Source organism: Callorhinus ursinus, unplaced genomic scaffold, assembly GCF_003265705.2.
Source record: "Callorhinus ursinus isolate GAN/ISIS: 27379988/994484 unplaced genomic scaffold, GSC_fseal_2.0 scaffold24, whole genome shotgun sequence".
NCBI lineage: Eukaryota > Metazoa > Chordata > Mammalia > Carnivora > Otariidae > Callorhinus > Callorhinus ursinus.
This window is the reverse complement of record NW_027397086.1, coordinates 3518760-3529442: the sequence shown is the minus strand read 5'-3', so window position 1 is coordinate 3529442 and position 10683 is coordinate 3518760. Positions and strand designations below refer to the sequence as shown.

The 10683-nt window shown below is 54.0% G+C and overlaps 1 protein-coding gene across 5 annotated transcripts in view; it reads right to left on the bottom strand.

The window, feature by feature from the left end:
* Window positions 1–423: 423 nt before the first annotated feature.
* The window catches only part of ZER1 (zyg-11 related cell cycle regulator), a 29678-nt gene continuing 19418 nt past the window's right edge, over window positions 424–10683 (bottom strand). For 3 of the 5 annotated variants that reach the window (XM_025888320.2, XM_025888321.2, XM_073905640.1), the window contains exons 9-16: window positions 8715–8930; window positions 7944–7985; window positions 7663–7782; window positions 6747–6862; window positions 6242–6430; window positions 4946–5043; window positions 3400–3502; window positions 424–2097 (exon numbers count right to left, since the gene is read on the bottom strand). In XM_025888320.2, coding sequence (XP_025744105.1) covers window positions 2040–2097; window positions 3400–3502; window positions 4946–5043; window positions 6242–6430; window positions 6747–6862; window positions 7663–7782; window positions 7944–7985; window positions 8715–8930 — 942 coding nt within the window. In that variant the 3' untranslated portion in view covers window positions 424–2039. Of the gene's footprint in view, window positions 2211–3399; window positions 3503–4945; window positions 5044–6241; window positions 6431–6746; window positions 6863–7662; window positions 7783–7943; window positions 7986–8714; window positions 8931–10683 lie in introns of all 5 variants that reach the window. The other 2 variants (XM_073905642.1, XM_073905641.1) reach the window with 2 other exon arrangements.

Here is a 10683-nt window from a genome sequence, read left to right as displayed (position 1 = left end):
CGATGTTGTCTCTTACCTCCACACTGAGGGTGCTCTGCCCTCGCTGAAGTGCGGGTCCCCCGCCACTCCTACCAGCCCACGGCAGGCACCCTCTCTGGGCTCCCTGCCCACTGCACACTGGGTCCTAATCTCACACGGAACATCGTCTCTACCATCAGACTGGACCACTCTGGCAGGGGGCCTGCTGAGAGCTGTACCCGTGTCTGGGCACGGGGGCGTGGGGAGAATGAGAGCAGGCAGGGACTTCAGCCCAATCTGCCACCTGTCCCCAGGCTGCAGTTGACTGGCCCTCCAGGCTGGGCACATGAATCGACCCGAGGCACCCTCCCCACTCCAGGTCCCCTCATTCAAGGCCCAGTGCCCGAAGTGGCTCCAGCCCGTCTCCTGACCCCATCCCTTCTGCAAAAAAAAGACACTCTGCTCTTTCCACTTTGCACAAAAATGTATTTCTGTGACATCCCAAAGTACAGACATTTACCCAGGCCCCAGGTGGTAAAGCAACGCGACGTGACCTCTGCCCAGGGTCTGGCTCAGGCCATGTGAGCATGGAGGGGCGGGCCAGCTGTGGCCTGTCTGCCAAGCTTGGGAAGAGCAGGGCAGCCGCCTCCTTCCCAGGGCTGGCAGGGACAGACTTCAGGGGGAGAAGGCCTGGTGCCTCTCCCCTGGGCTGCTCATCCAGCCTGTTCTACCTCCAGGCAGAAACGCTAGCAGAATCCACACACGGGCCCAGGGAAGGAGGAAGGAAGAAAGGTCATCCCCTCGGGGATGCCTGCAGAGTCGGCCCTGCTCCCCCAGAGCTTTATTCTGGGGGGTGGGGGGGGCCTCCTCGCCGCCGCCTGTCTCCAGAGAAGCAATTCGGAGTTACATCAAGGGAGGACCACATTTGCAGCTCACACTTCTCTGAAACACAGCACAGAGGTTCCCAAGGTAAAGCCTGGGGGCAGGGAGGAGGGGCTCAGAATGGCCAATGGGGCCACCGTAGGCTGTGCCCAGTGCTGGTCTGGAGGCAGCTACCTGTTGCTGCGGTCCGGCTGGAGTGGGGACCTCCTGCCTCACCGAGAGACGTGTGGGGTCCTCCGGGCAGCGAGGCGGGGCGGGGAGGGGCAAAAGAGGCCGGCTCAGTTCTGCTGGTGGGGTGCCTGGGCACCATGGGTGCTTGGGGCAGGGGACGGGCTGGGGAGTGAGGAGCAAGCCCCTGGCCCCAGCGGTGCTGGCTCCCAGGGCTGGGGCGAGTGCTGAATATGTTTGGCAGAAGGGGCAGCGGAATCTGCCTGAGTTCTGACCAGCCCTGGGCTGGGGCCTTCAGTAGCCTGGGACCTGGTGGGAGACCAGGAGGCAGCCTCCATAGCAGCGTGGCCTCAGGCAGGCCTGGCCAGAGAACTGGCGGGGCTACTGGGAGCCCCGCTCCTGAGGATCCCCAGGGGCTGGGGCGGCCTGGGCCTGGGCACTCACTTCCTTGCCCCAGATGGCCCACGGCTGGGAGCACCAAGGCATTCGGGAGACCCAGTGGGGCTAGTTTTCATCCCAAACCCCGGCAGCCACACCCAGGAGCCCAGATGGGGTTCTCAGGCTTTGGCAGGTGGGTTGGGGTGCGGGAGTGGGCTGTTAGAAGCCCGCTGCCTCTCCTAATGGGAAGCGAGGCCAGGGTCTGAGGTCACTGGGAAAGGCCCGGACTCTCACAACTTAGAGGCATTGAGTCTGAAGGGGGTAGGAGTGAGCGGCAGCAATGAAGGCTTGGAGTTGGGGCTTGAGAGTGGCCAAGGAAGCTGCAGGGACTCAAGGAGTGTTCTTTTGTTTTTGTACAGAAATCATACACACAAAACTTCACACTTCCTAACCAAAAAAAATAATATATATATATATATATATAATATATATATATCTCACTAATGTTAAGGAAAAGCGTCGGTTGTGCAAAAGTCCCCGTGTCCCTTCATCCAGTGGGAGGCTCCCGGGTGGGGGTCCGCCCGCTGGGCTGCTTGAGAGCTTCCTCCCAGCCTTGTGGTCCAGAGCAGTGGCGGCCGTGGGGGCGGAGGCCTCTATCTGGACGTGTCCATGTTCTCCTCTTTAAAGTTACTGCAGTGCTCAATCACCTTGCTGGAGACCACGGGAGAGAGGATCAGAGGGCGGCCTTGGGTCGGGTGGGCCTGGCTCCTCCCGGCAGATGAGGCCACTGGATTTGCTAGCAAATGTCAGCAGTGATGCTGATGCTGACGGAGGAGGTGTGTTTAGGGGTGCTGGCGGGGTGGCTGGCACATGCCGAGTGCCCAGGACATGGCACCTGTGGCCACCAATACCATCGACCCCCTGTGCCCCCCCCCTCCCTCCTCCTCGGGCCTCCCTTCCCTACCTCTCAGCCCCAGGGCCTCACTGTTTAGGGGCTCCCCTAAATTGGCTCAGGCCTGACTTTCACAACCCTCCCTGCTCCTTTCTTGAGCACCGCTGCCTTCTTCACTTTCCCCCTGCCTACCCGGGCAGCCTACCAGCGGTCCCCAGACTGCCTGCATGTCAGATTTGCCAGGAGATCCTGGGCCCGAGGCAGGCTAGGTGGGGCCAGGGCAGCCGTGCCAGCATGAGGGCCCCTGACACCCTCCAGCGGCCAGGCCCGGTGCAGCGGTCTCGGGGAACCCCTGCCACTGGTGCTCAGAGCCCTGGTGTTGCGCCCCCTCCAGACTGACCCTTGAGAACCGCTGCCCCACTGCAGTCAGGTGTCACCTGGGACCTTGGATGGACCTTCGGTTGGTCGGGGACGGGGGGCAGTGTTCACTGCAGCCTCCATGTGCTAAAGAGGTGCCTACTGCCTCTTAGGAAGTAAGCGGTGCCCAGAGTGGGACAGGAGTGGGATGGGCGGAGTGACTTCTGAGCTCCCTCTTGGTGCCACTCACACCTGCTTCAGACAGGTCGGCTGGCTTGGATACACATCTCAGGTCTTACAGAGATGTGCAAAGGGACTGGGGTAGATGTTCAAAGGGACTGGCAGCTCTGCCCTGTGCACGGCTTCACACCCCCACGTGTGCAAACCCATTTGCACTCGCCCACCAGTTCTCTAGAATATACTTTGCCACGTGGTGTCCTCTTTCATTGGAAGGTCTTTGGCCAAAAATAATGAATTCTGATCTAACTCGGTAAGGGCCAGGGAGGAGAGGATGGAATTCACTGGAGTGAGAGAAAATGAAGCTTACGGAGGAGGGCAATGATGCTCTGCGCAGAGCCGGATGATCTAGTTTCCGGCCACACTGTGGCCGAAATGACACTCGGGGAGGGCCCCGCTGGACAGCAGTATGCTGTCTGCCTCCACACTTCACCCCGACTTGCTCCTGCGAATCTCAGGGGGCCCCCCATGGTGTCCCCCGCTCCCCCACACCGAGGCTGCAAGCGGAAACACTGCCCGTCTCTTACCGGGCCATTTCCTTCGTCTCCTGCCGAGCGCTCGCCATCTTGATCATGTCCCTCAACAGGGGCAGCCCCCCTTCTTTGATCAGCAGGGGGCAGTACTTGTCCGCTGTGGGGAGGGGCAGACAGCAGGTGACCAGGTCGGTCTTCCAGCCGCCTGTGACCCAGAACCCACCCTTGCTGCGAGGGCTGCCCTCCCCAAGGGGTGGGGGGAGTGGAGACGCAGGCCTGGGTGAGGACTGCTGCACCTGGGAGCCGCCTGTTTGCCCAGCCCCATGGGCCCGAGTTCCTGGGCCCACTGGGGGAGCAAGGGGTGAATCCTTGGGAAAGGCTACTTTGGGACGCAGCCACGTTTCTTTCCACAGCTCACCCATGGGAAATAACACCCAAACCAGCGGCTTCTATTCTCAGAGAAGTTTTTGTAAAAATACAGATTCCTAAGCCCTGCCCTTGGGTATTCTGAGTCAACAGACCCAGGAACCCGTATTTATTTGTATTTTTCACAGTATGCTACCAGGTGATTCTGGTGGCCAGCCAGGTTGGAAGCAGCATTCCTTCCTATTATTGGGTGGTTCACGGTTCACGCCAATAAAGAATATTCTAGTGCTCAGGATCCAGGGCTTTATGCTCCCTGGAGAACACAGGCATTCCAGGGGACCCTCCCCACCCCTCAACCCCCGCCCCCTCTATGTAGCTATGTAGTCAGAGCTACTTTTACGATCTCCACTTCACAGATGAAAGAACCGAGGTTCAGAGGGAGGAAGTAATTCATCCGAAGCCATTCTGGAAGCTTGTCCGAGGGAGTCCCAGCTCAGGGCTCTTCCCTCTGGACTATGCTGCCTCTCTGAGGTCAGGTGCTACTTTTTAGGAAGACTAACCTCAAGCAGTGGTGAAAAAGGCTGATGCTCACTGAAGAGCTGGTATGGGCCAAGCACCGTTCCAAGCACTTCACATGCCTTATTTCACGGCAATCCCTATTTTTATCCCATTTTAAAGATGAGGAAACCGAGGCCCAGGGAGGTTAGATGACCTGCACGAGGTCACGTGACCGGTAAGAAAGAACGAGGCCTGCCGTCCGGGTCTCCTAGCGCCATCCCTTCTTTCCCTTCCCCCCCGAGCCACCCAGCAGAGGACGGTTCAGGCTCTTCTATGGGAAGAATTCTAACTGTTAAAGTTCTCTCCTGTTCTCTTGGAAAGCTGTTTCCTTGGGGCTTAGTTCTTTGGGTTGGTCTGACTCTGTCCTGCAGAAGGCATGGAGATTTTTGACTATTCACTTCTATGGAAGCAGGAGACATTAAGAAAGCTGTCTGGGAACTCTGGATGGGCCGTCGGGCCTGCCAGGCTTGCTTCTGGTGATGGGGCAGGGCCAGCCATTCTGCTGGGCGTCCCACAGATGCTGGAAAGTGGAGGGCTGTGTTCCCAGGTACAGACACTGATGCCAGCTCTCTCAGTACTACGCACCCAGGTTGTAAGTTCCCTGGGGGCAAGTGTGCTTGCTGCCTGGTGAGCAGCCCCAGCCCCATGTCCGAACGAAGGGCGAGTGGGTACTCACGGTAGACAGACACTAGGTTGTACAGGGCCCAGGTGGCCCAGTGTTGGCTGACAGGGGAGATGCCCTGGGGAAGGAGGCGAAGAATTGGCTCAAATGACCTGTAGAAAGACAGAGATCAGGGTCACTTCTGATGCCAAGGATTGTGGGAGTGCGTCTTCTCCTGCTGGAAAGCTCCTTCCTGGAGGGTCCTACAGAAAACCCACGAGCAGTCTAGTAGGCTGCAGCAGACACGGGGGCATCGGGCCCTTCAGGCTCCATGAAGAGAGCTCGCTTGTGAGAGAGGTCAAGAGCAGGGGCATGTAAGGGAGGCAGGAGGGACGCTGATTAGGCGGTGCAGAAATGGGGGACCTCGGCAAGGAGGAGAGAGCTGGTCTTGGGGAGGCAGGGAGAAGTACCGTGAGAAACAGAGATGAGACTGCACTTCTTATAATGGCCTTCTACAGGCCACCCTGGAGTCATGGCCCCAGAGCCTGAAAATGCAAACCCCCTGGGCCAGTGACTCCAGCTCATGTCTCCTTGGAAACGGCAGTCACCAGAGCCTGGGCAAAGCCAGAAGCATGAGCCTGCTCCTCCCAATGTCGGTTTTCTTTTTTTTTTTTTTTTTAAGATTTTGTTCATTTGTCAGAGAGAACGAGCACAAGGAGGGGGAGCGGCAGGCAGAGGGAGAAGCAGACTCCCCGCTGAGCAGGGAGCCCGATGCGGGGCTCGATCCCAGGACCCCGGGATCATGACCTGAGCTGAAGGCAAACACCTCACCAACTGAGCCACCCGGGTGTCCCCCAGTATGGGTTTTTGATGTCAGTGTCACAGTACAAGATGGCCCATCCACACCCAGAAAGTGACCCAGTCACGACCTGAGGAGGGAGACCCCTATCTTGTGGCTGCAAATCCAGCCATAAGATAGGAAGACTGGACACCAGCTGCACTGCAAAGAACGAACTCAGTGCAGAGGGAAAGTGCTGGGAGGGGGGCGCCAGACTGGGAGTAGAGGTTCTTTCAGGGAGCAAGCTCACGAATGGTTTCTGTTTTGTTCCCTAGTGCGTGTCGCTATTTTCCTCTTCTTTTTCTTTCTTCCCACAAATAAGCACGTCTCAAATGTTTGTAAACTACATGCTTTGGGTACACTGATGTACATGAAAGATGCACCCAGCTTTATGGGTGAGATGTGGGCTGTGTGGGGGCTGTCCCTCAGGGAGAGCCGACAGGAGATGAGAAGAAAGGCCTTGCTGGGAACGAGCGTCCTGTCTGCCCACGGACCCCACTCACACACCCCTCCCTGCCATCCCCGCTCCGCACCTGTAATTGATATTTCTCCGAGAGTTGATGTCCCAGCTCTGGATGGCTGCCCACATGCGCTCCTCCACCTCCTCCCGCTGGGGTTCGCAGATGCCCCACGCCTCAGGCCCATCGAACATGATGTGGGAGAGGACACCGCAGGCATTGTATGAAACCTCAATCCCATCGGCCTTGCTCTCCAGCAGGTTGCTGCCAAGAAGAGAGAAAAATCCCTCCAAGTCCCTCTTCAGACACCAGCTGCTGGGCCCCAGCTTACAAACCGGATGCCAGAGGCGTTGCTGACTTATCACCTATTATCCATACCCAGGTGACTATTCTAAAGATCTGAGGTTGCTGAAGACATAGCTACAAGAGGACCATTTATGGAGGCTTGAGAGAAACCACTTGTAGACGGAAGGTGACATTTCTAACGGAAACCTAGGCAGAGAGCAGTTGCTGCAACTGAACACAGACTACAGCCTTGAGCATCCTGGCAACCAAGGCAAAAAGGGAAAGAAATACCAACCTGAAGACACTGATAAACTGGGAAGTCATTAGCTGGGGCCGCAGCTCCTTCACCTCGGCCACATTTCCCAAGAGTCCTAGCATGTTCCGATGCAGTTCCTGCTTCTCTGGGAATTCCTGGCAAAATGAGAGCCATTGGGGCCACATCAATTAGGACTTAATTAGTGTCTGGTACTGTTTTGTTGTGAAGTGTCTGGTACTGTTAGCCTAGAAACTTTATGGGTATCTGGCCACTCCAACTAGACAAAGAGGGGGAGCAATATGCTGCCCTCACATCTTCTATTGCACCGAGTACAGTGCTGGGTACATACCATACAGGATTCAAATGGTGGGGACTCCTTGCTACAAAATCAAAGGCTGAATGGAGATCTGACCTAAAAAACTCCAAAGAGGACAAACATGGTTCTATTTGCCAAAAGCTCAAAGTATTAGTTGAAGGGAAACTTTGTACAAACTCGAGCAAGAAAATAAAGGATGAGTTTTATATTTATTTTTTATAATTGCTACCATTTTGTAATTTTTTTTTTAAAGGAAGCTCTATGCCCAACGTGGGGCTTGAACCCATGACCCTGAGATCAAGAGTCATATGCTCTACCAACTGAGCCAGCCAGGTGCCCCAATGATGACTTTTAAAAGACCATCCTCCTGGACAGAATTCTATCCAGCTGACATCCCAGTGAACCCCAGCCAGACTGTGGGCAGCCCGAGAAATCGCTGTGGAGGAGGATGGGACTGGGTTTTCCCTTGGGAGGGAGGGCTCTGAGAGAGGGGTGGGCCTGTAAGTCGGCCCCCACTGCCCTTCCGTGGGAACCATGGGGAGAGGGGTTGCTGACGGATCTGGGTGGTGGGATGCCTGGGGACAGAAGAGTGGCCGTGTGTGTGGTCAAGGAGGCCGCCTCGCTGGACATGGGCAGTACCTTCAGGCAGTCCAGGAAGAGCTTCATGCCATTGAAATTGAGGAACATCTCGCAGTTGTCGGGCGTCTCGTCCGTGATGTTCCATAGGGCGCTCCAGGAGAACTCCATCACCTGGTCACACTGAAGGGAGAGTGGGCTCAGCACAGCTCACCTGGAGGGCCCTGCAGGCTCCTGACACCTGTGAGGGCGCCCCCTAACAAAACCTGGGTATCCTCCGGGGATAAACCATCCCCTCTCGGGCTCGGGGAGGGGCAGAGTGGCTTCATGAAGGCTCGACTTACTATCTTATCCAGCAGCTTCTTCTGAATCAGCTTCAGCATGGTCTGTGGGCAGAGAAGAGAACTTGCGGGGGGCCAGGGCTCAAGAGCTACTGTGTCCCCCAAGAACCAAGATGGATAGAGGAGAATCAGCACTTCTACTCCTGGCTAATGCATCCTGAAAAGACCAAATGTGCCTGTCTGGTCTAGGGGGGCTGTTTGAAGAAGTGCAACCCACAGACTTGGTCCCTAGCATCGGGAGACCTGGGTGCTAGTCCTGGCTCGACCCTGGTTCCCTATGTAGCTTTGGGCCTGGCCCTCCCCTCTGTGGGCTCCAGCCTATCCAGCGCTAAAGTAAGAGAACAGATGCTCCTTCCTCATTCTTTCCTTCCACTCTTCAGCAAATACTTAACTCTTCCCACTGTGTGCCAGGCCCCATGCTAGAAAGTGCTGGGGATGTCATGACGGAAGAAGGAAAGAGTGTGGCATCTTTCCCTACAGAACTCACAACCCAGTATCCCTCAGATACTTATTTAACCCCAGTGAGAAAGACCTAACAGGGGACCTGGTCCGAGGAGCCAGGAGTGGCTTGGACAGTGGGACCAAGTGGGCAGCTGGAGCGGCTGGGAGAAGATGCCAGAATGTTTTAGGCGGAGCAAATCTACGGGGACATAAGCTACATTCATGGTGAGGAGATTCTTCCTTTGGTCTAGCTGAAATCCTTCAGGCGGCAGAGGGGCTCTGGAGAAGGCAGGCAGGGAGGGAGGGGAGGCGGGGCCACCCGAGGGCACGCACCACAACGAAGCCCATCTTGCCCACGGCCTCCTTGTGGTCATTGTCCACTTGGCAGACCAGGGCGTTGCACAGGTGCACGGCGATGCGCTGGATCGACTCGTCCTGCCGAGTGGGGTTGAGGATGCTGAGCAGGAGCTCGTTGACCCGGCGGTACTGGAATTCCAGCTCCTCGGGGATGCTGAAGTTACAGAGGGTCAGACAGCAGTTCCGCTGGACCTGGGCCAGGACAGGAGACAAGGGAAGCACAGTCAGGGTCGGACTCGGGAGCTGGACTCCAGGGGCGCTCTAGAGGCGTGAGATCATCCAGAGCTGAAGTGGTCCAGGAAGGCTTTCTGGAAGAGGAGCCTCCAAGGCTATTTTTTTTTTTATGTTTAAAAAAACTGTAAAATATAATTTTCATACAGAGAGGACATAAAACACAAATGTATAGTTTTACGAGCATTTATGAAGCAAACAAGCTTTTCGGCAACCATGTAACCACAGCCTGGGTCAGGAAATAGAACACTGCCAGCACCCGGAAATTCCCATAGGTCCCTTCCTGATCTTCAGCCCCTCTCCACACTAGAGAGAACTACTGTCCCTGCTAGTCTACATGAAAGATTCTCTAGCATCTTGCTTATTGTTGTTAACCATAGGTTTGCAAGATAAACTTACATGAGAGATTCTCTAGCATCTTGCTTATTGTTGTTTACCATAGGTTTGCAAGATCAACTATGTTGTTATAAGCTGCTGAAAAGCATTCATTCATCCACTGCATTACGGTACTTGAATTTATTCGCCCATCCCACTGTTGGTGGGCATCTGAGGGGGCTTCAGTGTTTGGCAACTTCAAATGATGCTCGTGCATGCATCTTGGCGTCCACACACATGGTTTCTTCTGGGTCACACGGCGTGCATGTCTTCGACTTGACCAGGTGAACCAGACAGTTTACCAAAGTGGCTGTACCAGTTGGCAGTTCTACTGGCAGAGTAGGAGGCCTCACACTCCTCGACATCTTCGATTTCTTTTTGCGTTGTCTGTGGATTTTTTTTTTAAGTATTCTTGGAGCGTATGCCTGTAATTTAATTTCCTTCCATCCTTTCTCGTTAGATTTTGGGAGATCATTGTACTTTATTAATTACGTAATTTAGAGGGTAGCCCCTTAGTTAACTTTTCCTCCAAAATTACACATACATTTTTTAATTTGAGAAAAAATTTATTTTAAATTACAAGAGCCAATACTTACTCACTGTAAAAAGTTCAAATAGTGGTATTTGAGCAAAAAGTTAAAGTCTCTCACTTTATTCCCCAGAAGTAATCGCTATTAAAAGTTTGGTGCATGTCCTTCTAGATTTTTCTATCATGCAAATACAAATATATATTCGGGGGAGAGGTGAGGCAAAAAAAGATATTATACATATTGGTCCAAAACTTTTCACTTATCAATATGCAGTGGACATCTTTCCACATTAGGGATGTACAGATTTACCATAATATCCCATTGTGGGAGTATGTTACTTTTCCAGGTCCCTATTGCTAAAACATTCTGGTTTCCTCTAATTTATCTTTAATTAAAAAGGGTGGATGTATGTATATCTTCTTCCTCTAAAAAACATCTGAATTGTGGAATACATAGGCCCAAACATCAATGCATTTCCAGTTTTGGCAAATTCTGCCAGTTGGCCTCCAAAACGGTGGTACAATTCATACCTCACCAGTGAGAAGTATGTGAAAGTACTCTCCCCTGACCTCTGTCAACGCTGAGGATCATCGGTCTCTTGAGATGAAATGTGGTATCTCGTCATTATAATTTCCATTTCTTTGATAGAGTTTATTAATTTGTTTGGGAGTCTTCAACTAGCATTTTTGTAAAAAAAAAAAAAAAAAAGCCCTTTTACCTGAAGATAAGATCAATCTCAATGTAGAAAACAGTTGCTCTAAAGTCTGGAGTTGGCAGGCAGTGGGAAAGCAGGCCTTCTCATCCCTACA